Genomic DNA, 26,596 nt, shown 5'->3' on the forward strand with positions numbered 1-26,596 from the left:
AAATGACACTTGAGTTATTGTACAATTTAAATTAAAAATTTTAAATTACATAATTATCATCGACTATAATTTTTTGTGTAATAGCAAACGTTCTATCTTATAAATTGTTTTTTCTGATTGTTTCAAAAATATAGTCAAATTTCTGCATTTAATGATATTTTTTGCTGTTTTTTTACTAATATATGATGCATCGCTATTAACTAAATATTGAAAAATGTGCAACTGACTTGTTGAATTAATAAAATGAGAATAAAATAAAAAAATTGTTTCCAAAGTATTTTTTATAATCAATTTGAAAAATCGAATAAGTAAATAATTTTGTGATGGAAGGAGTATTACATAACACAAAAATTTTTATGAGATAATATCTCATATCAATTTCGTAGGTCGAATCTATTATTTGAATCATTCATAAAAAATATTAATTTTTATGTTAAAAATATTGTTTTTTATTACAACTATCAAATATCAATAGGATTGATATATCTCGAAGATAAAGATTCTTCGAAACTCCTCGTTATGTAAAACAAAATTGTTTGAATAATTACGTCAGTGCGCCGACACCAGATGTATATATTAATCCCATTCGACAATCTTTGACGAATTCTCAAAATTACCCGTCGTGGACTCTGTTCTAAATAATTTCACAGCTCTCATCCCCAAAACCAAAAGATCAAACCGAAACCACAAAAAGCAAAGATCAACAAGTGATTTGAGGGAGAGAGACAAATTTCGGGGTGATCACTCGAAAAATCAATGGCTGGTCTGCAGAGATCTGAAGTATCCTTCAGGAGGCAAGGCTCTTCGGGATTGGTGTGGGACGACAAAATCCTCTCGAGCGAATTGAGCCAGCTCGCCAACCCTAGAAAGGAAAGCGACACCAAACCAAATCGACCAGAGAACAAGGAAGAAGCGGCCGCGGAGGTAACAGTCGCCCCCGAGAATCCCGGCCGACCTCCAGGATTGAAGATCGAGAGGAGCCGATCCAACGGTGGAGGTCGAGGATTCAGAACCGGGAAGGTTTCGCCGGCGGTCGAGCCACCATCTCCGAAGGTTTCAGCTTGTGGGTTCTGCGGTGCTTTCGGGAAAAATAACATGACGCGCCGCCGACCGCCGAAGCCCGGTAAGCGCGTGAGGTGAGACGTGTGTAGTGGCAGGAGCTAAAAAAATTAAATATGTGTAATTTTTGTTTTACGGGCTCAATTATCTCGTTTTAAAAAAATTATTGTTACTCTTTTGTAATAATAATAATAATAATTAATAATAAAAATATAATTGTGTGGTTAATATCTTTCATTGTTAATTAAGGTTCCCATCTGCAATTATTATTTATTATTACAATTCTTTAATTATTATAATTTTTTCCGATTAATAGTGAAATTGTGAGACATTGTTTGGTGCACAGCTTGGGAATGGAATTCTAGACTTTATTCTTTTATTTGTTTCTTTTAGCTTTAGTAATAAAAAAAGGTGGATTTCATGATTTTTCAACCTTAACGAAAGGGTGCAATCAATATTTTACTATGATAATTACCGTAAAAAATAATATTCAAACAGAGTAATAATAGTTTGTTGGTTATGTTTTAAGCCAAGTGTATAATTTTACCATTGACCTCAAAATCTTCGTAACGACGATCTATATTGTAGATTTTGTACATATGGAATCTTTTGTATAATTCGCATAGACACATTTCATCCGGTCTCTAAATTGAATAGCTCTCTTGTGACATGGACTCACGAATCTTTATCTATGAGACGGTCAATCCTACTTATGTTCACAATAAAAAGTAATACTCTTAACATAAAAATAATATATTTTTAATGGATAACTCAAATAAGATATCTATATCACAAAATACAATCCATAAAATCATCTAACAAAAAAATTCCTCTAAATTGTGGCCATTATCCATTTTTTACACGATGATGTAAATAATTCATTTACTAAAAAAAAAAAAAAAATGAAGTGCAAAATCTAGGTGTAAGGTACATATATTGCTTCGACTCCTAATTTTCGGTGGCACATGTACCTTACACCTAGATTTTCCACGAATATATAATATTAAAAAATGCAATTAAATTTTCTTGCCCAATTGACTTTACTATTTGCCACAAATATTATTTAATACACAAATATTCTCACAAATCAATTTTATGTGATAAACCTTTTATTTAAATCACTAATAATTTTTATTTATTTTTTTATGGTAAATATATTACTTGTTATTATAAATATAAACAGAGACTAGATCTATTTCATAGATGAAGATCAGCAAAAATCTCTGACTTATAGTTAATTAATATGGTCATCAAATTCGACTATTTCCCAACTTCAACATTGAAAAGCAACGATTATTTTTCTTAGAGTGGGTCTCATGTAAGACCGTCTCACAGATCTTAATTTGTGAGACGGGTCAACCCTACCCATATTCACAATAAAAAGTAATACTCTTAACATAAAAAAGTAATACTTTTTCATAGATGACCCAAATAAGAGATTCGTCTCACAAATATTATCTGTGAAACCGTCTCACATAAATTTTTACTTTTTTTCTTAAAAATAGTTGTACATGGACTAGTGCCAGAGGAGTGCAGGAATTGCGGTGATTATATAAAAATAAAGTATTAATTAATAATTTTGCATCTTGTTTATCTCCACAAAAAGTAAAAGGTGAAATTGACTAATAATAATTTTTAATTATATTTGATTGTATCATATTTTAATGTTTATTATACAGTAGTACTTTTATGCAACTTGAGTGTCAACATTAAGTCTATGTATAATGTATAATTTAAAATATTAGAGTTATATTGTTATCTTTTGTTAAATTTTTTGTTAAAACGGTCATGAATTTGGATCGAATCGGATCTATATAATTCTCTTGTTTAAGTATTTTTATGGCGCAATTAGAAATCATTAGCCATCCTTTCAATTTATTAAAAAAATGTATTATTATTTTGTTCAAATAATAATAAATGAAAGTAAAAGGATGTGGCATTAATGGTGCCAGCAAAAATAAAATGAAGAGTTTCCGGGGGAAACTCATTTCTTCTTTGTTGATATGTTTCAATGGAAGGGAACAAGTCATGGGGTATATATATATATATACATATATATATATATATATATATATATATATATATATATATATATATTTTCTTAGATTGTGTTTCCCTCATTTTTGTCTCAATAATTGCTTCTTAATATAATCGTCTTTCAATAGATTGCACAAGTTGAAAACTAATCTTACTTATATTATTAATGTAAGATCGAACTCGTGTGAAAAAAAAAACATACGACTAAAATTATTGTCAACTCCATAGTAATCCAAATGCTATGTTTGAATCAGTAATCTATTAGGACAATTTATGCAATCCATATGTTGTTGAGAGTGGTTTTAATTAATCTTATTGATTTCACCTCTTTGTTTGAAAAATAAAATGTCAACGATGTTTAGTCGAAATTTTTTTATTTTTTTTTTATTTTTATACGAATCTCGAACTAACAATCTTTGTTTTTAATCTAATCCAAGTTTTTTTAAAAAAAGCATTTGGCATGTACAGTTGAACTCAAGACACAAACTAAAGTCAAATAATTTATACATTTCCCAAAGTGAGTTGAGTAGGTAGGTCTCTTGTGAGACTGTCTTACGAATATTTATTTGTAAGATGAGTCAATCCTACCGATATTCACAATAAAAAGTAATACTCTTAACATAAAAATTAATTATTATTTATAGATGACCCAAATAGAGATCTATCTCACAAAATATGACCCGCTGATATCGTCTCACATAAATTTTTATCAAGTGAGATTTGTTATTGCTCTTATTTATTAAAGTATTTTATCAATTAATTTACATTTCAACTGTAAAAATAAAATAAAATAAAAATAAAAATCATGTCAAAAAAATAAAAATAAAAAATCAATTTATATAGATTTTCTTGTCGATCATCAGACTATTTTACGCCAAAAAACAAAATGTCAACTGTAACGAGAAAATGAAAAGGCTACGAATGGTTAGTTCGATTATGGGTGTGGGGGCAGTGCCCACACTCCACATGAGTGGTTGAGATTCCACCTCATGGGGAAAAAAAAATTAAAATAAAATAAAATTGGGCCAAAAAAAATTCTGGCCCTTGGATGTACCCTTGCAGGCAGTGCCTGCAGGGGTAGGATGAAATAATCTCGTAATTCGAATGGCTCCCCACTGGCACAAAATGCGAGAGCTCATTTCTTCGTCTGTTTCTTCTTCTCAATTCAAGAATTCATTTCTACAAATAATTTATTTAATCAATTATGTTCTCTTCAATTTCGTCAATCCAAAATCATTCGGCCTTTTATCATCTGGGATTTACGGAAACACTCCCGCCAGCTCAAATTTCATTCTTCTTAACATCGAAGATTTCGGTGCCAGAGGCGATGGCTGCACCGATGACACCAAGGTATAATTTATGCACTCGGTTGAAATTAAAATCCTCGTTGCGGCAGCGTTTTGTTCAATTCTTGGGAAATGGGTAAATTTCATAGCAACTTTGAGATTTTTGTTGATGTGAGCTTTTAAGTTTGTGATGATATTCATGCGTTTTATCTAGTGGGATGTATGGCATCTACTATCTGTCCGTTCTTGCTTTTGTTTGAAGTAGCATTTGTATGTTTTCAGGCTCTATTTTCTCTGTGTATTGGAGATCCCAATGGGCCAAATGTGTTGAACCTTACATTCTTGTGAATTTTATTTTATTTTATTAGGGAACTCGTGTAGCATCCAGCTATACTATTTTTCTTTTTCTTTAGATTCTTGTTCCATGCAGTCCTTTTTCAAGTTTCTACCTTTTTCATTGTATTAACTATTACCTTCCTTGAATTTTATTTGCTGCAGAGTAACCACTTAATATGTGCATTCTAAGCTTGTCTTTGATGAGATAACTCTCCCATACCAAACTAAGCATATTAGCCCAAACTGGTTTTCACAGAAATTGAACTTTTGTGTTGTGTCGTATATGTTGTGTCAGTCATGCGCGGTATAAGAAAAACATTTGTTTCTTAATCTTATGCTAGTTTGATGGTATCAGACTTTGCAAGATGTTTGGAAGCTAGCTTGTTCATTATCGTCGCCAGCGAAAATAATAATCCCAGCAAAGAAATCATATCATGTTCGACCAACTAATTTTAGCGGGCCGTGTCTTTCCAAAGTGACCTTGCAGGTGAGAGCTGATTTCTCTTGCACGATACTTGGTAATCCTTGGAATTTATTTATGAACTCAACATGCAAATTATTCAGGTTTGCTAGTTATCTTTGACCTGTATGATTTGGTTTTCTGTTGTGTACTCTTAATAGATTTCTGGTGTTATTGTGGCACCACAAGATCCTGAGGTTTGGAGCGGTTTAGACGTGCATAAATGGCTTTATTTCCATGGCGTAGACTACCTCACGGTGGAAGGAGATGGCAAAATTAATGGGATGGGACAAGAATGGTGGGCTCGATCGTGCAAGACCAATACATCAAATGTATGTCCATTTTCCTTGTGAATTTATCGTTCTGGATTCTCGGTCTCAAATTAGTGTTACATCTTTCATTACTTTATATTGCATGCACTCTACATGTCAGAGAAATAGAATTAGTTTGCATTTCTATGGACTTCTGATAGTTACCTTGATTTGTATGAGTAACAAGAGATGCAACACATATATTTGGGACATAGTACAAATATTAGAGGGTTTTGACCGATATGCTTTGTACACACACAACGTTCCTTTTTTCCGCATGGAAATTAATCTTTCTGTCTTTTTTTTTTTGCAGCTCTGTACCCATGCACCCACGGTAAGAGCAGCTTTTATTCTATTCAAATTATTATTTCAGACGTTTTGACATATCTCTTTTTATCTTATCCTCATCTGTGAGCAATGAGAAAGAAAGTACTACATCGGTCTGATGGTTTATTGATTTTTGTCAAAATATATTTCAGTCTATTACATTCCACAAATGCAGCAAGTTACAAGTCCGAAATATTACGTTGGCTAACAGCCAGCAAATGCACATGGCCTTTACTAGTTGTGTGAATGTTGGAGTTTCTGGTGTCAAGATTTTATCACCTGCTGATAGCCCTAACACAGATGGGATCCATATAAGTGCATCAACAGAAGTTGATCTTACTGGCATCGCTGTTAGTACAGGTTTGTTTGTGTTTAAAAGATCTAACATGTTCTATAAATGTCAGCACATTGAGCTTTGTGAAACAGGCTCGTCGACAAATAAAATGTTTGAAAAAAAGTTTTGTTTCTTCGTAGTTGTATTACAATCAGATGACAGATCACACATTCTCATGTTTCCCTTCGCCTGCAGGAGATGACTGCATATCCATCGTTAGTAATTCTTCGAAGATCCGAGTAAAGGACATTTTCTGTGGGCCAGGCCATGGAATAAGGTGATACAATTCCCTCTTAATCTACTTTGAGTCGCCTCTTTGAGTCGTCTCTTATTCCTAGATAAATTGCTGATGACTTATGGTTATTTGGCAGTATTGGAAGTTTAGGAAAACACAACTCTTCTGCTGCAGTGCAGGATGTTGTTGTTGATGGCGCAACTTTTATTGACACAAAAAATGGGGTGAGGATCAAAACATGGCAGGTAATCTTTCTTTACCACTTGCTTATATTCTCTGTGCACACTTTCACTAAAGTTTAGTACTTGTCTACTTGATGGATTATTATCTCATCTAATATATGAAAATCCCCATGTCCTCTCTTTTCTCGTTGATTTAACAGGGAGGCAGTGGTTTTGCCCGAAAAATAACGTTTCAGAATATTCAGATGCATAACGTCTCACATCCTATTATAATAAATCAATACTATTGCGACTCTACATTGCCTTGTCCAAACCAGGTAGAACTTGTGCTTCAATCCCATCTCATCCTCTTCTCTTTTGAGAACATGTTCAAATTTCATATGAATTTTTCGAATTTTATATAAAATGAACATTGTAATGCAGACATCCAGTGTCAGTATAGATAGTGTAATTTTCCGTAACATCAAAGGAACCTCAGCGACAGAGGAAGCTATCATATTATCATGCAGCGATGACTATCCATGCACGAGATTGTTTTTGGAGGATATTCAACTTGAATGGGTGTCTGGAGTCGCAAAAGCATTCTGCTGGGAAGCGTATGGCACAAGCTTGGGTCTGGTCCGTCCCAGTCCTTGCGTTGATGCCCTGGTTCGACAGACAGCCAAGTCATATTCAATGAGCATGTGGATATATGATTATGCATTCTTTTGAGGACATACAAATCAAAATTTGAGAAGTATTTGTACGTAGTTAGTTCCACAATTCAGTGATTTAATTCTCCTGTATGCTTAATGTATACTAGCTACTGGCGTACACGCGTTGCCTGTGTGACAAATATATGTGAAGCAAACACTTTGCAATAAATATGACAAAAAAGCAAACCATGAGCATAACAAAAACGCAGACAAATTATGTTTGAGTGTAAAATTGACCAAAGATGCAAAAATTATGAAATAAATAAATAAGGACTCTCATCCTTCAATAAAAAGAAATTATACACAAAGACGAAATCTTTTATCAGACGGTTTCACGGGTTAATTTTGTGAGATGAATATTATTTGACTCATTCATGGAAAAAAAATTATGTTTTACGTCAAAAGTATTATTTTTTATTATAAATATGAATATGGTTGATCTATCTCACGAATAATTATCTATGAGACTATCTCACAAGAGATCTAATATATAAATAATGACAAAATAATGAAAATTTTCAGACGGGGTAAAAATTAAAAACAATTTTTCAAAATTTCTAGGTACCATAAACATGTCATACAAACTATGGATAATTAATTACCTCAAATTTAAGGAGAAAGCAAGCACAAAAATAACTTAACTCGATGTATGCAACAGTAATGAATCAATGAAAAATTGTAGCTTAAAACTTCCAAGTCAATAATCACTAGTTGAGAAACATTCCAACAAAAAAGACTTTGCCTACATATTTGTTTATGTGAAAGCATTTCCATAAGCAAATTTTGAAAATATGACCAAGGAAAATTTCTACATGCATGTTGGAACTTCATTGCCAAAAAAAAAAATCCCAAAAACAAATACATATACACATTGTACCATGCGTATTTATTCAAAGACCAGAAGGAAAAAATACAATAAAATTCATTTTGAAAATAAGAAATAAGGATAAAGCCAGTGATAAATGTTTAACAAACAAATTCAATCGATAAAGAAGCCTCAAACCTTGTTTATGCTTGTGAGGCGTCGAGTAGCTGGTCGGCCCCTCGCTTCGGCTTTAAAACATGGCATTGGCTCTCTCTTATGCTTCAATATGTCCTCTCAACTCTGCTATGTCGACCGCTTCTATCTCTCATTATCAATGCAAAATACACCAACAAAAGACCTAAAATTTCACCGATCAAATCCCATAAAAAACTCGTAAAGAGAATTATATCGGTCATCTTCATGTTTAGAATCTATCTCAATCGTCATGCCTTCTCGTATATGACGCGGTTTGAGTTGTTGCTTAATTAATAGCTATAGTGCCTTAGTTTCTGATTGGTGTGGCTTGTTTTGATCGGTTTGCATGGTCTAGTCCGTGGTGAATATGGAGCTCAGTTGGGATTCTCATGACACCGGTGGGTAGGTATTATCTGATTTTTAAGGCATAAAATTCATTCTTTCAAGAATTTTTTAACTTGATAAAATATGTGGTCGAGCTAACTCGGGAGCTGACCAAAATGCCAAGAGTATGTAAAGTCAAATATGATAATCAGAAGTTGATTGGAGTTATGAATGTATTTATCTGACTCCGAGAATAAACCCGCTTTGATATCATTTGTTGGGATCGAAATAAAGTTGTGAGTGAGTGAGTGAATAAACACTTTAGAATATTTTCTTAAAAATAAGTTATTCTAATTGTTTTTAGGCTGTTAAAACCAAAATCCTTGAATGACTAAATTCACTCGACCACGTAAGTAAATTAAATGCAAAAACGGTTTGATTTGATAGTTATAATTTATATATTCTATTAGACGATTATCAACAAGGAACGCCTGAAAAAGATAACAGATGTAAAGTAAATAAGACATATTTTTATGGATGTTCACAGATAAACACTCTTACGTTACTCCTACTTCCACTTAGGAAAGATTCCACTAAAAGACTTTAAATTTACAATGACTTGAAATGTAAAACCCAAGATTTTGTAATTGTGATAATATTTTTGTAATTTAAGTGTGCTGGGATATGCAATCTTCAGTTATTATCTCATTATTTAAGATACAAGATTTGCAAGATTATCTAAAGTTATGTTGATAATTATATTGTGTACAATATTTTTGAGCCCAAGATCTAAGATAATATTGTACATATATTTTGAATTTGGGATACATAAATAGATCATTATCTAATAAATTAAATAAGAAATTTTTGGGTATAAGCACGTAAATTTTGAAATATAAATTCAAAGTTGAAAAGAATATACTAGATAGAGATCTAAGATTTGATATGTTATTGATATACCTGGATATAGACCAAGCAAAGGATAATAAAACTCCTAAAGGTCGAAAGATCCAAGGGATGAATATTTAGATTTCAAAATATTATCCAAGATCACGGATAAAAGAATGATAATTATATTAGATTTAAAGTTTGATTAAAAAGTTCAAAGCGAGAATAATACACGATCAGGATAGCAGTTACCTCCTTATAAAGAGGACAAGCTCCCATTCATAATTTACACCTCATTTACACATCAAATTTTCGAGTTTTTGCTCTTATATTTTCGAAATTTCTCCCCAAAAATTATGCACGAGTCATCAAAATTATGTCCAAGTTCAGAAATTCTTTTCTCTCGCTTGAGTACCCGAAATCTGATCGCTACCGTTCAGAATATGCTTGCGTATGTTTCAAATAACATATCCAAATCTCAGTCAAATCCAACTGTTATTTTTTTGTTTATAGCATTCGCAAGAAAACTGCTCAAATTTTAGGCGAAAAAGTATACCTACTGTTTTTCGTCTATAGGCTGGATAAACGACTTCCAAATCCGATCTCCATCATTCATAATTTTTCTGATTTACTTTTAAACTACTATGAAATTTTGAGCTCGATCCAACGGTTCATTAAGGCGTAATGAATTTTTCAATACGGCTGATATTCGGGCGTTGGTGATTCTGCGTTTTCAAAGTGTCAGTTGCATGATTCTATGTGTTTTCAAAATCTTCATATTTTCTTCTAGGTATAAGATAAGTTGGCATGTTTTAAATTTAATTAAAGTTTTGTATAATTTTCGTTTTCGAAAATTTTGTCTAGTGCAAATTCTTTTTCTACCCCCTTCTGAAAACGATTGTCGCATGATGTATGTTTTAGCACTGTGAGGATTCAACTTGATATGGGAAGGAATCCCAAATATGATATGACTCTTACGCGGTACGTATGTAACCGCTATATTGTCTCGCCCCCTTAGAGTAGTAAAAATTAGGGACTAATATCAGTAAACCATTGAAACTAGAGGAATCTCAATGTCCGGTCAATGTTATGCATATTGTATGAGTCATGTTATGCATAGTATGTGTTTCGAATTTTTATGCATTTTTTTATGTTGTGCTCGATGGCCCCACTTGTTGAGTGGCGACCATATCACTCACCCCTTATTATACTCTCCCAGATAAATCTGAAGAAGAAATAGAGAAAAAAGAATCAGACACCAATTTTTGGGCTGATAGTGGACGCATGAATAATTTTAATTAAGAATATGTTCTTTTGAGTTTTTAATTCAAGAGATAAATGATTCCACATATTTTTATTGTTTTCGGAGTTACTATTGTGAAGACGATTCTATTTTTATGGTATTTATGAAATAAACTAGTTTTGGTTTATACTGTACTATGAGCCTTGTTGTTTAACAATTGTGTGATTGTTGAATAACGCTGGTGTCGACTAACCCTGGTCTCGAGAAATGACATGTAATAATACAATTCAACTGAGATTATTCACTATCTAAGTTGAAATCTCAGTTGAAACTCTTATTGATCACTAGAACAATTTATGGTTGTCTAAAATGTTTGGTGTATGCTAGTGAGCAGTGATAAGCACGAATTATATAATGTTTTAGGGTCTTTATTTTGTCGTTTTCGTGCTTATCTGGCATGTTTTATTCCGAGTTTTGCGCTTAATTCGTACCATTATGGCAAATTGTAGGTTTGACCAAAAGAGGATGAAAGCCAAAGAAATGAAAGAAAAGTCAAACTCCGCAATGCCACGTCAAAAATGCCGGAAAAATAGCAAAAGTGGAAATCCGGACCCCAGGACGGACCCAGACACGGGGTCCGTGTCCACCATTCCGGAAGAATTTTGAGGCAGAGTCTACACGGACCCTTGCCCGGATGCAAGCACGGGGTCCGTGTGCGTAATATCAGATCGAGATTTTGGAAAAGATTTGCGCGTAATCTGAAGGAAAAATAAAAGAGAAATTCGAAGATAGAATAGGGTTGTTCAGAAAACTGAGAGGGCAGCCGACTTCTAAGAAAAGAGAGGAGATTTCAGATTTGTTGAAGAAGGAAACGGCTCGGAGAGAAAATCGAGGGAGGAAACAACGCGCTTCACACGCAGATCTGCGCGCCATCGCTGAGATTTTCTCGTCTCTTTTAATTTCCTAGTTTTATTCATGAATTCAATTATTAAATTTGATTTTAGTTTTGAATTTATGGAGTAGTTTTCCTTTGTGATCGGGACCACGATAGGAACAAACGATTGATTTTTGTTATTCATTGAAGTGTTTGATTTATAAAATTGTTTTATGTTATTGATTAATGTTTGCATAAATTTCGTGCTTTTAATTTGGCCAATTATTTGCATGTTTGTTGTTTAATCTTGACTCGAAAGAGAATTGATTAAATTTAGCTTCAAAATATTAATCAACATGCGGTTAAACCGACTAGAAATAGTATTCGGTTTCAGTGTGCGATTTTGGGCAACAGCTGTGATTCTTTCGTTGATGAATGCGTTTTTGGTTAATTAAATTCAATTAGAAATAATTGGACTGTTAAATGAAAATAGGATTATAAATTCTAGAACTAGATTTATAATTAATATAGAGAATCGCATCGTAACATCAAATGATCTATAGTTAAATAATTCCCTTGCATGATATTAATCAAAAGTCTGTTACCGTCGTGTGTCCCGGTCATTCTATTTAAATTTGAAATAACCCCCAAGTCCCAAGCTTCTCTGATATTTGATTCCGTCATTTAATTAGCATAAATTAGTTTAAAATTTACGTAGTTGCAATAATAATCAAATCATTCACTATTATTTGCCTAGATTAAATAAAATAATTGAATCTTAGTAATTAAATAATAATCTCTGTGGGATCGATACTTGGACGTCTGTCCATTTACTATAATTTGACCTAGTCCGCTTGCTAGAATTAATCCCAACCGAATTCGTCGGTCAAGTTTTTGGCGCCGTTGCCGGGGACTATTTATTTGATATTAGGATAAATTATTTGTTTGAGACTAGGCTTTTACTCTTAGTTTAAAATTGTTTTTATTCTTTCTTTAGCATTTTAATTACCTTTATTTATTCTACTTATTCTCTCTTGGAGCTTAAATCGTGCACTTAAATTTTTGATTTCAGGGGCTAGCTCGTGTTATATGAGCCGTGCTCAAGACGTCAGGAATCTAGTGCCACTTGATCTTGAGATTGAAAGCACTCTCCGCAGTATCCGCAGAGCCCGAAGGAACAACAACTTGACTCTGGAATTCGAATCTGAAGCAGAATCCGAAATAGACCGTAAACCAGAAGTTGAGGAAATGGCCGGAGAAGAGGATAACCGTACATTGATGGAGCTTCATCGACCAGCCTTCGAAGGTTATGGGTCTAGTATAATCCACCCTACGATTCAGGCAAATACATTCGAGCTGAAGCCAGGCATCATCCAGATGATCCAAATGCAAGTAAAGTTCGGTGGAGCACCATCTGAAGACCCCAATGCACATCTGGAGAATTTTCTGTCAATCTGTGATACGATCAAGTGCAATGGGGTGAGTACTGATGCCATTCGACTCAGACTATTTCCATTCTCCTTGCAAGGAGAAGCTATGGAGTGGCTTCGCGACCTTCCAGCTGGTTCTATCACTACTTGGGATGGGCTAGTTGAGTTCTTCATGCACAGGTATTTTCCCCCTACTAAGATTACACAACTGCGAAATGAAATCACTTCATTTAGACAGAGAGATGGGGAATCCCTGAATTCAGCGTGGGCAAGGTTTAAAAAGATGTTGAGGATGTGCCCGAGACATGGTTTTTCAGTAGGCCAGCAGGTGGAGACATTTTACTATGGGGTAGATCCTTCTGTGAGATCTATGCTTGATGCGGCAGCAAATGGGAGTCTATACAGGAAAACGCCAACTGCAGCGCTCGAAATCATATCTAATATGGCCGAGAGCAATGTGGGTTGGCAAGACAACCGCAGGGAGAAGAAAGTAGGATTCCTTGAGATGGATGCTTTGACAGCGATTACAGCAAAACTTGATGGATTGACACATCAGATGTCACAGTTACAAGCGCAGAAGTCAATACCAGTCAAGTCAGTGAATCAGATCCAAGGAAATGCTGAAATAGTTGGTGGTCCATCTTGTGACATACCATTCATGCCAGATATGCCTTGTGAGGAGATACAGTGTTTTGGAGGGGATTCAGTAAATTATTTGGGAAACCAGGGGCGTCAGCAAAACAATCCATACAGTTTCTCGTATAATCCAGGCTGGAGGAATCATCCAAATTTCGGGTGGAGACAATCAGAAAATGCTGTTATGCCATTACAGTTTAATCCTCCACAACATCCTATGCAGCAAAAGCCTCCTCAACAACCACCTAAGCCTCCACAAGGTGCTGGACCCTCTATGCCACCCGGTTTCAAGCCACAAGATGACAAGTCAAACCTCGAGGACATGCTTGCAAAGTACATAGCAGGGAATGAGATGAGATGGCAAAACCATGATGCCATGATGCAAAGAGTGGAGACTCAACTAGGGCAGTTAGCGACACAGATGGCTACACGAGCTCCGGGTTCACTACCTAGTGACACGGAAAAGAATCCTAAAGGTGTCAATGCAGTCACGGTGACGTCTCCCATAAAGCAAGAGGTGGTTGATGTCGATAAGTATGTGAAGGAGAAGGAGTCATCAAAGCAAGGATCCAATGACACGAAGGAGAAAGGTAAGTCCCTAAACTCGAACTCTCATATTGATATAAATTCGCTCCCCTTCCCCCAAAGAGCTAAGCAACTGCAATTGGATACTCAATTTTCAAAATTTCTTGAGATTTTCAAAAAGCTGCACATAAATATCCCATTTGCAGAAGCTTTAGCTCAAATGCCCTCATATGCAAAATTTCTTAAAGAAATCTTATCAAACAAGAGGAAATTGGTTGACTTTGAGACAGTTAAGCTTTCGGAGGAATGTTCTGCTATTTTACAAAATAAATTACCTCCAAAGCTTAAGGATCCAGGTAGTTTCTCTATTCCTTGTACCATAGGAACTTCATTTTTTGCTAAAGCCTTGTGTGATTTAGGTGCAAGCATTAATTTGATGCCTTATTCATGTTTTGAGAAACTAGGAATAGGTGAAGTGAAACCAACTACAATTTCTCTACAGTTAGCTGATAGATCAATTAAATTTCCTAGGGGAGTTGTAGAGGATGTGTTGGTGAAAGTTGACAAGTTTATTTTTCCAGTGGATTTTGTTGTGTTAGACATGGAAGAGGATCGTGAGATTCCTCTAATTTTAGGAAGACCATTTTTAGCCACTGGGAAAGCTCTGATAGATGTACAAAAGGGTGAGTTGGTGTTGAGACTGAATGATGAGAGTGTCGTGTTTAATGTTTTTCAGTCCATCAAATTTCCTAATGATAAATCTGATTGTTTTAGAATTGATGCTACTGACGAGCTTGTTGAGTGCAGTTTGCAGGAATTGATCGGTGAAGATCCTTTGGAGGTTTGTTTGACTGATTCATGTTCAGGAGAGTTGGAGAATGGGGATGTTAAGGAATACATGCTTTATCTGGAAGCAGGCAGACCGATCTCGAGAACGGTAAACTCTAGGATTGGGGAACTTGGGCATGTCCCAAGACCTTTAAGGTCATCCATTGAAGAAGCCCCAATCTTAGAGATGAAACCTCTCCCTTCTCATTTGAAATATCTATTTTTGCTTGACAATGATAAACTGCCAGTAATTGTCTCATCTATTTTGACAGGTTTGGAGGAAGAAAAGCTGCTGCGAGTTCTGAGGGATAATATCAAAGCAATTGGTTGGAGCATTGCAGACATCAAGGGGATCAGTTCATCCATGTGCATGCACAAAATTCTGATGGAGGCTGACCACAAGACTTCTACCCAACCTCAAAGACGACTGAACCCAGCTATGGAAGAGGTGGTAAAGAAAGAGGTGATTAAACTACTGGACGCAGGTATTATTTACCCGATTTCTGATAGTAGGTGGGTTAGTCCAGTGCAAGTAGTTCCGAAAAAGGGGGAGATCACTGTTGTCAAGAATGAGAATAATGAATTAATCCCTACTAGAACTGTTACAGGGTGGCGTGTTTGCATTGATTATAGGAAACTTAATGACGCCACCCGTAAAGACCACTTCCCCCTCTCTTTTATTGACCAAATGTTGGAAAGGTTAGCTGGACATCCTTTTTACTGTTTCCTGGATGGTTATTCAGGTTATATGCAAATTCCTATAGACCCTGAAGATCAGGAGAAAACCACTTTTACTTGTCCCTATGGGACATTTGCATATAAACGAATGCCATTCGGTCTATGTAATGCACCAGCAACTTTCCAACGGTGCATGATGGCAATTTTCCATGATATGATTGAGGATTTCATTGAAATATTTATGGACGATTTTTCTGTATTTGGCTCTTCATTCGATACTTGTTTGATTAATTTGTCTAAAGTTTTGGAGAGATGTGAGGAGTCAAATTTGGTGCTGAACTGGGAAAAATGCCACTTTATGGTGAGAGAGGGGATAGTGTTGGGGCACAAAATTTCTGAAAATGGGATTGAGGTCGATAAGGCTAAGATTGAAGTGATAGAGAAACTCCCTGCCCCAACAAATATCAGAGGAGTGCGTAGTTTTTTAGGACATGCAGGGTTTTATAGACGTTTTATCAAAGATTTTTCCTGCATTTCTAAGCCACTGACCAATTTGCTAATAAAAGATGTGCCATTTGATTTTTCTGATGAGTGTGTGCAGGCATTTCAGGTCCTGAAGGAGAAATTGATCACCGCACCAGTGATGATAGCACCTGATTGGGGGTCGCCATTTGAGGTGATGTGTGACGCAAGCGACACCGCTCTAGGGGCAGTGTTGGGCCAAAAGAGGGATAAATGTATTCATGTCATCTACTATGCTAGTATGACACTTTCCGCGGCCCAACTGAATTATGCCACTACAGAAAAGGAGCTTCTTGCCGTGGTTTTTGCTCTTGATAAGTTTAAATCGTATCTGATAGGGAGCAAAGTTGTCGTGCATACTGATCATTCAGCCTTAAAATATTTGATGGCTAAAAAGGACGCAAAGCCAAGACTAATTCGTTGGGTTCTTCTGTTGCAGGAATTTGACTTGAAGATCATCGATAGGAAGGGAACAGAGAACCAAGTTGCAGACCATCTCTCGCGACTGGAGAATCCAAGTACAGGTAATGAAATTATTCGCGATGATTTCCCAGACGAGCAACTGTTTGCGATCAACAGTCTACCATGGTATGCCGATTTCGTTAATTATCTATCAAGTAAGTTCATTCCTCCCCATTTTACATACCAGCAAAAGAAGAAATTTTTCTCAGATTTGAAGTATTATTTGTGGGAGGATCCTTATTTGTTTAGAATATGTGCAGACGGTATAATCCGTAGATGTGTTCCCCAAGAAGAGGTAAGCGAAATTTTGTTTCATTGTCATGCTGGTCCGGCTGGAGGCCACTTTGGGGCAACTAGAACTGCGTCCAAAGTCCTCCAGTCTTGTTTTTATTGGCCTACTTTGTTTAAGGATGCGCATGAGTATGTTACAAAATGTTCAAATTGTCAGCGCACAGGTAATATCTCTAGAAGACATGAAATGCCTCTTAATAATATTCTGGTATGTGAGATATTTGATGTTTGGGGTATAGATTTCATGGGTCCGTTCCCGGTTTCTTTTGGGAACAAGTATATATTGGTGGCTGTAGACTATGTATCTAAGTGGGTGGAAGCACTAGCATGCAAAACTAATGACTCTAAGGTGGTTGTTCAATTTTTAAAGAAAAATATTTTTTCACGTTTCGGAACACCTAGAGCCATTATTAGCGATGGGGGTACTCATTTCTGCAATCGTCAATTCGACAGTCTGTTGGCAAAGTATGGGGTCCGACATAAGGTGGCTACACCTTACCATCCCCAGACTAGTGGCCAAGTCGAGGTATCAAATCGAGAGATTAAGCGCATTCTTGAGAAGACTGTCGGTACTTCAAGGAAAGAATGGTCTAGCAAACTTGACGATGCACTGTGGGCATACCGCACTGCTTTTAAAACCCCCATCGGCATATCCCCTTTTAAATTGCTGTATGGAAAGTCATGTCACCTACCTGTAGAACTTGAACATAAGGCTTATTGGGCAACTAAATTTCTGAATTTTGATGTTAAAGCCACAGGTGATGATAGAGTGCTGCAGGTAAACGAATTGGATGAGTTTAGGTTGGAGGCGTACGAGAATGCCAAGCTTTACAAGGAGAAAACCAAACGCTGGCATGACCAGAACATTGTCGGTCGAGAATTTGTGGTGGGTCAACAGGTATTATTATATAATTCTCGACTGAAATTGATGCCAGGTAAGTTGCGTTCTCGGTGGTCCGGTCCTTACACCATCACGCAAGTTTTTCCATATGGGACAGTGGAGATCACTAGTGAGGCAACTGGATTTTTCAAAGTGAATGGACATAGGCTGAAAGTCTATCATGGTGGTGCCATACCCGATGAGCCGACCACAGTGGATCTGCAGGATCCCAACTAAATCAAGGGAGTACAGTCAGGCTATCGACTCTAAATTTAGCGCTTACTGGGAGGCAACCCAGTGTTTAATTTTATTTTTTTTCGTTCTTGCGTTGGTTTCTTTTATTTGTTCTAGTTTACTTTCTTTTTGTTTTTCTCGCATTATTCGTAAATTAATCTCAGTGAATGGTAGTGCAGGTAATTTATCTACTGACGGTGGGATTTCTACAGTGTGGGAGAATTTATCAAGGCGATCTATCTTCAAAACCTCCATTTTGACCAGGGGAGTTTCTGTACAATTCTTGCATCTAGTGTGCTTTATTGAGTGTCAAATTTGATCTTTAGATTTATAGAATTGTACATGCACACAACACATTTGGGTTTATTTCATACAGTCTGATACCGTGGATACACGGACCATGGGACGGATCCCAGCACGGGGTCCGTGTTCTTTACTTTCAAAATAGTCGAGTTCCAGAACCTACACGGATGCTATCACGGACCCATGCACGGGGTCCGTTTCCTTCTATTCTCAGACTCTCGCAAATCCAGTAGGTGCACGGACCCTGACCCGGACCCATACACGGGGTCCGTGTATGTCACTTCCAAAACAGCCGAACCCAGTGTGTACACGGTCCTCTACACGGACCCCAGCACGGGGTCCGTGTCTCTTATTTCCGCATCATATCAGAATAAAATCGCGATTTCTGCTACCCAAATCCCTAAATCCCCAAAAATCGAACTTTCAATCGCTCCCGCCGCACCACCGCCACACCCCTCCGTCGTCCTCTCCCACATTATCACCTACTCTATCATCCTTTTGAGCACCTCACCACTCCACTTTCACTTTCCTACAACACACACACCGGGCCACCTCCTCCCGATGCCGTCGCCGACCACCGCCGGAGCACAGCCCTTCGCCGAGTTTTCGTCACCATCGTCTTCAAGTTTCTGGTAAGAGTGGCTAAACTTTTTCGCCATTAGTGGTTGTCCACATTGGGATTTCGTGCCATCGATTCGCTTATTGTGTGGGTCTCATTCATCGGTTATTAGAGTACCGGATTAAGCTTGTTGGCGGCCTGTTATATCTTCATTTTGGTTTAGTTTTGGGATTGATTGTTTATTGGAGGCTATTGACCGTCGATTGGGGCGTTATTTTCTAATTCTTGAATTGGTGTGGATTTGTGTATTCTTTGGTTGCTTGGGTGTTGCTCTATTTCATTGAATTCAGATTCGTTGGATCGATTCATATTGGTGTGCTCTGTTTGTTGGGGTATTTCGGATTGGTTGATTGGATTATCGATATTGAATTGCTGGGATATTGTGCTTTGTTCGTTTCATTTGGTGAGTCGTGATCAGTGATTGGGTTGTGTCGTCTGGCGATTGTTGCACTTCATTTTGTGGGGTATTCGGATACAGTCTCTTGTTCTAGAAATGCCGCCCCGTCGTATTACTAGTAAGCGTGCACGAGGCGAGGCTTCCTCATCATCTCGCCGCGCCAGAGTAGAGTTTGATGCCTCCAGATTCACATCCCTCGAGAACTCTGAATGGTACTCGGCCATGCACGAGAACGCTATGATTGTTGAAAAGTCTATCCACCCCCGGATTGATAACGAGGTACCACTGAGAGCTGAATTCGATAAATTTGGGTGGGGATCACTGTTGGACATCACCGGTCCCTACTTCCCCGAGTTGGTATGGCAATTTTATGCCAACTTTGACGACAAGAGTACTACTGGGCTGCAGCGCATCCGCACTTTCGTAAAGGGGGTGCCTATTGAGTTTGATACTGCCTATCTGGCCGCTCTGTTGAATGTACCGAATGAGGGCCCCCCGGTGAGTCATAATCAGCTAGACTTGTTCTTCTCTGACGTCTCCTTTCGGATCCCCGAGGCCAGACAACGTCTCGACTACTCTACTTCTCCGACCGGGTCTCGCTGGAGCGTCCTGCCCACTTCCCTCCCGTTGCTTGATCGCTTAATCTGTTATTTCACGGGAGCCAACATTGTACCAAGGAAACCAGGGAACAACGAGGTCAGAATTATAGATTTATACATTATCGACAAAATGTTGAATGGGTTGGGGGCTATTCCTGGGATTCCGGTGGCTTCGATCATACTCGCACATATGCGCTCTGTCGCACATATTAACCCCACCAAGAACAAGCGCCCATATGCACCTTTTCCGATCATCATCTCCAGGATTTTAGCAGCCCACGGCGTCGATCTCACCAGCGAGACGTCCCTCACCCCCACTTCTACACAGATGCTCACCCCTCAGGCTATGCAGGGGATGTATTTCATTTTCAGGCAGGGTGCGTGGTATCGAAATCCTGAGAGTCGACATATCGACCATCATCCCCGTGACCCACCGGTGCCTCCCCCTGCCATCGATGACCGCGCTTGGAATGCCCGTGGGGAGGAAGAAGCAGCATTAGATGCCGGAGCCGGCCCTCAGCATCATGTGCCACCACGACAGAGCGCGCCGAGAGGTACCCGTCAGGTCTTCTCGGCCATTTTTGATTGTATGGACGACATTCGCACCCGCTTGGCTCGACTCGAGCAACAGTCCCCCGACGCCTCTGCACCACCTTAGGACAGATCTACACTGGATGCATTAGATGACTTAGAGCTGGGGTCAGACGATGAGGCATAGCTTTATTTTGGACTATGTGGAGGATTGTATTCGTTTTGTTTCACTTAGACATTTCGTTCGCTGTTATTGATGTTTTGGGACATGCTATTTATGTTTATTATCTTTTGGACTTTATTGGAGCGCTTGTGTGTTATTGTCTTTTCCTTTTTACGTTTCCTGGTGTACTCGATGTCGTTTTTTTTCAGGAGTTGCTGATTTGTCTCACATTCTCACCACCAACTCGACATTTGTCCAGGGAAGTGTTTTCTTTCACTTGATATAACTATCTTTATCGTTCTTTTTATGTTGCTTTACACTGAGGGCAGTGTCGTTGTCAAAGTGTGGGGGTGAGTCAGTTTTGTTACACATCGTTGCACAACACTTAACAGCACTTTTCACGTAGGATGGAACTATTTGTAGACTAAGAACTCGTGTTTCACTTGATAATCGGATTAATTTGTTAGATTTTGGGATCACCCGAAAAATTGCTTCATGCCTAGTATTGAGTGAGAGGAGTCGTAGTTTCAAGGAGAGAGTCTAACATGAACCAGTTATGTATCAACATTTTGTTCAATGCACGTGGTCAAACTTTTAATCATTGATAGTGAATTGGTGATTGTGAAAAAAAAAAAAAATGGAAAAGTGAAATCGAACAACGATCCCTAGAACTTGTCTGATTAGCCCTCGAAGCGAAAATACGAACGATGGTGACTTAGGGATGATTTAGGCGATCTTTGGACCGTTTGAGCCTTTCAAGCCTGACCGACACATCATTCATTGCCCTTAGCGACCCCTTTTGAGCCTGAAAAAAAAAATCGAATGGTGTGTGTCAATGACACACAGTTAGCCCCCATTCGTCAGTTATTCAATGTCCCACATCAACTACCTGAATCATAGCCTATACACTTTTTCCCACCTACATGTGAGAGAAATAAAACTCCTGTGCACATTGAAATGTTTGAAATACTCCAATAGATTGAAGAGATATGTGTGAAGGAGTCGATGAATTTTTATTCATGAAGAAAAAAAAAAAAAGTGGAAAGAAAAAGAAAAAGGAGGAAAATGTATAGTGTTGAAAGCACCCGAAACAAAATTTTGTGGGTAAAAGTTGGTGGACAATGAGAAAGAAAAGGAGACGCTAGAGCTCTGGAATTGATGAAAAGACAATAACTGTTGACGAGTCGAAAGTTGAATGAATGTGCTACAGGAATAATATTTATTGTATCTCACTTTTGATTCCCTATCTTTTATTGTAGCCGTGAGCCTTGGCCTTACGTTATAAGCTTAAAAAAGACCTATTAACCAAGTCACTGTCGTTCAACATTTAGTAGAGAGGGGTATGAAAGTCAAGCATATGGGGCGTTTCGATAACAAATGAAAATAAGTGATCATGAAACCAAGTAGCTGGAGATGAGTACGAGTCTGACCTACACACTACACACATTTTGTTCTGTTGATCTTTACTGGGTAAATGTTTGAATTTTGAATTGTGACGAAAACGAATCTTGTGATATGCGAAACGTGATCTTTTGACCGGGGGTGAAAGAGTTTGACAAATTGAGAAGGTTTGATTATGTCACTTGAGTTCTGAATCTGAAATATTTCTCATCCTTATTTTTGTCTGATTTGTTCGAGGACGAACAAAGGTTAAGTGTGGGGGAGTTGATAAGCACGAATTATATAATGTTTTAGGGTCTTTATTTTGTCGTTTTCGTGCTTATCTGGCATGTTTTATTCCGAGTTTTGCGCTTAATTCGTACCATTATGGCAAATTGTAGGTTTGACCAAAAGAGGATGAAAGCCAAAGAAATGAAAGAAAAGTCAAACTCCGCAATGTCACGTCAAAAATACCGGAAAAATAGCAAAAGTGGAAATCCGGACCCCAGGACGGACCCAGACACGGGGTCCGTGTCCACCATTCCGGAAGAATTTTGAGGCAGAGTCTACACGGACCCTTGCCCGGATGCAAGCACGGGGTCCGTGTGCGTAATATCAGATCGAGATTTTGGAAAAGATTTGCGCGTAATCTGAAGGAAAAATAAAAGAGAAATTCGAAGATAGAATAGGGTTGTTCAGAAAACTGAGAGGGCAGCCGACTTCTAAGAAAAGAGAGGAGATTTCAGATTTGTTGAAGAAGGCAACGGCTCGGAGAGAAAATCGAGGGAGGAAACAACGTGCTTCACACGCAGATCTGCGCGCCATCGCTGAGATTTTCTCGTCTCTTTTAATTTCCTAGTTTTATTCATGAATTCAATTATTAAATTTGATTTTAGTTTTGAATTTATGGAGTAGTTTTCCTTTGTGATCGGGACCACGATAGGAACAAACGATTGATTTTTGTTATTCATTGAAGTGTTTGATTTATAAAATTGTTTTATGTTATTGATTAATGTTTGCATAAATTTCGTGCTTTTAATTTGGCCAATTATTTGCATATTTGTTGTTTAATCTTGACTCGAAAGAGAATTGATTAAATTTAGCTTCAAAAATATTAATCAACATGCGGTTAAACCGACTAGAAATAGTATTCGGTTTCAGTGTGCGATTTTGGGCGACAGCTGTGATTCTTTCGTTGATGAATGCGTTTTTGGTTAATTAAATTCAATTAGAAATAATTGGACTGTTAAATGAAAATAGGATTATAAATTCTAGAACTAGATTTATAATTAATATAGAGAATCGCATCGTAACATCAAATGATCTATAGTTAAATAATTCCCTTGCATGATATTAATCAAAAGTCTGTTACCGTCGTGTGTCCCGGTCATTCTATTTAAATTTGAAATAACCCCCAAGTCCCAAGCTTCTCTGATATTTGATTCCGTCATTTAATTAGCATAAATTAGTTTAAAATTTACGTAGTTGCAATAATAATCAAATCATTCACTATTATTTGCCTAGATTAAATAAAATAATTGAATCTTAGTAATTAAATAATAGTCTCTGTGGGATCGATACTTGGACGTCTGTCCATTTACTATAATTTGACCTAGTCCGCTTGCTAGAATTAATCCCAACCGAATTCGTCGGTCAAGCAGCTTGATGTATATTTGCTTAATGTGCTAATAAATCTTTTAAGAAGCATATATAGATGCACAAGAGTCGAGAGTTGTAATGTCCTAGATTTTATATCATGTTAAGCAAAGATTATTGAAGTTAAATTGATATAATTATAGACGGGCTATTACGAGACCAGATTGATCAAACATTTAAATTTAACATGTTGGGGACAGAATTGCTGGCGCCCGAGCGGTAAAGATCGACCGCCCGAGCGCCAGTGTGCATTAAGAAGGTGTTCGGGCAGAAACGTTGGCGCTCGGGCGGTAGTTTTTGACCGCCCGAGCGCCAAAGAAGCAAATCTGTAGTGCTCGAGCCGAGAGGGCCGCGCTCGAGCGGTACATTATTACCGCCCGAGCGCCGACCAAGATGCGAGAAAAGTGACACGTTTCAATACATGCAACGTGATATATATATATATATATATATAAACGTTGATCCTTCAGATTAGTTTGAGGAGGAAATAAAGAAGCTAACGAATCTCCGGGAAAATCCTTACGCCTTTATATTTCAATCCGTCCGTCCGATTTAGAATCCGACTTCGGTAACGTGTTCCTATCAACGTAGGCTACAACTGGACGTAAGTTTTACTACGTTTTGACATGTTTGGAAATTATGATGTTATCAGAATTTAATACACGTCATATATGTTGTTCTTGACATGTTAGACAGCGTAGAATCGAAGTCAGATTAAGAAACGGACTGATTATGGAATTGTTATGAATTTCAGAATGAAATTGACTAGAATTGATATCAGATTTGTACGGTGGTTGATTGTAAATGATTGGAATTGATATAGACTGATATAAGATTATCAGTATCGCAAGATTGTACTGTTGCACTGTCAAAATTTGATAAAACAGAGATGTTGTGATTTGATTAGAGTATTAATACATAATATTGATATTGTCGTTGCCAGATTGAACAATGACAGACGTTGAATCAAGACTTTGATTGTATCAGATCGACAGCAAGAAAGGTATAAATAAATGTTGATTCGAGATTGCACAACTCGAGTTAGGTTTGACTGGAGTTTCCCTAAATCACATACTTTATTTTATTGCATTGATATTTGCAAATTATCAGATTGATATGTTATTGATTTAGAACAGAGTCAGAGTCCGAGTCTAGGGCAGACAGCCTAGCTAGGGCAGAACCGCCGAGTCTTTCTCAGAACCGATAAGACTCTAGACTTATGGTGTATCGAAGAGCTTTAGATGTAGATCGACGTCTATCTCAGACACTCGATACAGAATACCAAAGTCTAAATTAGATTAGGATCCCTAGATTTGAGATAAGATAAGATTAGATCACGAGTCATTGATTCATGTAGTCAGACTAGATACATGTTTTGATGTTTGTTTATGCTTTTATATATGATTTATATGATTGCATTTAATACATTGTTTATACTGGGATATTTATATCTCACCGGAGTTATCCGGCTGTTGTCTTGTTTGTATGTGTGCATGGCAACAGGTGGGACAGGTACAGGGTCACAGAGGTGAAGACAGACCGAGATTAGAGTGGTGATACCGGACTTGGACTAGAGCTAGGGTTTAAACAATTGATAGTAGTTGTTGAACCTGAGTATGTATGATTGTATATTTTATCAGATTTATACTTTTATACTGATATATATAGGAGTTTGATTCCATTACCTTCCGCATTTAAAAAAAAAATTTAGACCCTGTTTATTATAATGGATTAATTAGTCTCAATCATGATTAAAAAGATGATTAGCGTCCGGGTCCCCACAAGAGTTGTCCTTGAAGTTCTTGAGTCTTCATATTTATAGTTGAAGAGATTCAACAGTCGGATAATATTTTTCAACGATCATCTATATCAGTTCTCGATATAATATATTTGTTGCTTTCAGTCATAGTACATAAATATTAAATGCACATTTAATGTTTTATTGTTTTTGTGACTTATAACTTAAAGCTTCTGAAAAGCTGTTTGACTTTAGACAATTTAGGAAATTTTATGTCATATAAGGAGTTGACTGGACGCTATTATTACATGTTATACTGGTAGTTTAGAAACATTAGAAGTAGAGTATTTATCCACTTTGATTTGTTCGACTCTGAGTGACAGTTGGATTATAATGATCTTAATTTAATATCGGTCCGATCATATATAAAACAGAAAATCTGCAGCTCGAATACTAATGCCATCCTGAGCGAGTCAGACTTTGAACCAGTGGTCAGAAAAACCTGTAATTACAAACAATAAAGCGACTGGATACTATAAAAGCTCGATGTTGTTATTTTGTTAATCACCGAAACATAAGATCAGGGACGGAGCCATCCCAAAGGCTGGGATGTGCTCCAGCCCAAGGTAAAAAAAATATGATTATTATGTATTTTAATTATAGATTAGGTTAAATTTTTGTAAAACTCATTAGTAAGTCAAATATTTATCGTTCCTTCAAGCTTCAGCCTAAGTTCCGTTGAATAGAGTCCAGGATGAAAAAATTTACTGGCCACACATGTATTATGTTACCCTATCATGTTATAAAAAATCTCATTTTTGGTATCAATTATAATACATAAAATCACTTGATCATGACCCAAAGATGAAATAAAATCACAATAACATAATCAAGTATGTTCAAGAATAAAATACAATCTTAAAAATGAATTCAAAAAACATAATTGTTTTGGGGGTTGAACCCCCTTGTTAATTGTCTTACATCGGTTGGATAAATAACCTTTGAGTGACATATATTGGCTTGGACAATCTTCCCCCTTGAGCTAGCTTTTGAGATTGAGTTAGGTCCAAGTTCCAATCTTAACACCCCTGAATCCTAACTAAAAGAAGAGAGAAAAAGAGAGAACATTGTGT

General features: G+C 37.1%; 2 protein-coding genes across 3 annotated transcripts; both read left to right on the top strand.

Moving 5' to 3' along the window:
- Positions 1-596: 596 nt before the first annotated feature.
- On the top strand, positions 597-1,287 carry LOC140812909 (uncharacterized protein At1g15400-like). The gene has a single exon (XM_073171291.1). It carries the CDS (start codon positions 757-759, stop codon positions 1,138-1,140), a length of 384 nt encoding a protein of 127 aa, XP_073027392.1. The 5' UTR covers positions 597-756; the 3' UTR covers positions 1,141-1,287.
- A 2,909-nt stretch (positions 1,288-4,196) lies between these two features.
- LOC140832957 (probable polygalacturonase At1g80170) lies at positions 4,197-7,303 on the top strand. 2 transcript variants are annotated; one of them, XM_073197286.1, is made up of 9 exons: positions 4,197-4,446; positions 5,074-5,205; positions 5,340-5,510; positions 5,803-5,823; positions 5,969-6,176; positions 6,346-6,427; positions 6,522-6,630; positions 6,768-6,884; positions 6,991-7,303. In XM_073197286.1, the coding sequence occupies exons 1-9, from the start codon at positions 4,201-4,203 to the stop codon at positions 7,276-7,278; spliced, it is 1,374 nt and encodes a 457-aa protein (XP_073053387.1). In that variant the 5' UTR covers positions 4,197-4,200; the 3' UTR covers positions 7,279-7,303. The 2 variants fall into 2 exon arrangements, with proteins under 2 accessions (XP_073053387.1, XP_073053394.1); XM_073197293.1 differs by lacking the exon at positions 5,803-5,823.
- Positions 7,304-26,596: the final 19,293 nt, after the last annotated feature.

This window comes from Primulina eburnea, chromosome 1 (genome assembly GCF_022965805.1).
Source record: "Primulina eburnea isolate SZY01 chromosome 1, ASM2296580v1, whole genome shotgun sequence".
Classification (NCBI taxonomy): domain Eukaryota; kingdom Viridiplantae; phylum Streptophyta; class Magnoliopsida; order Lamiales; family Gesneriaceae; genus Primulina; species Primulina eburnea.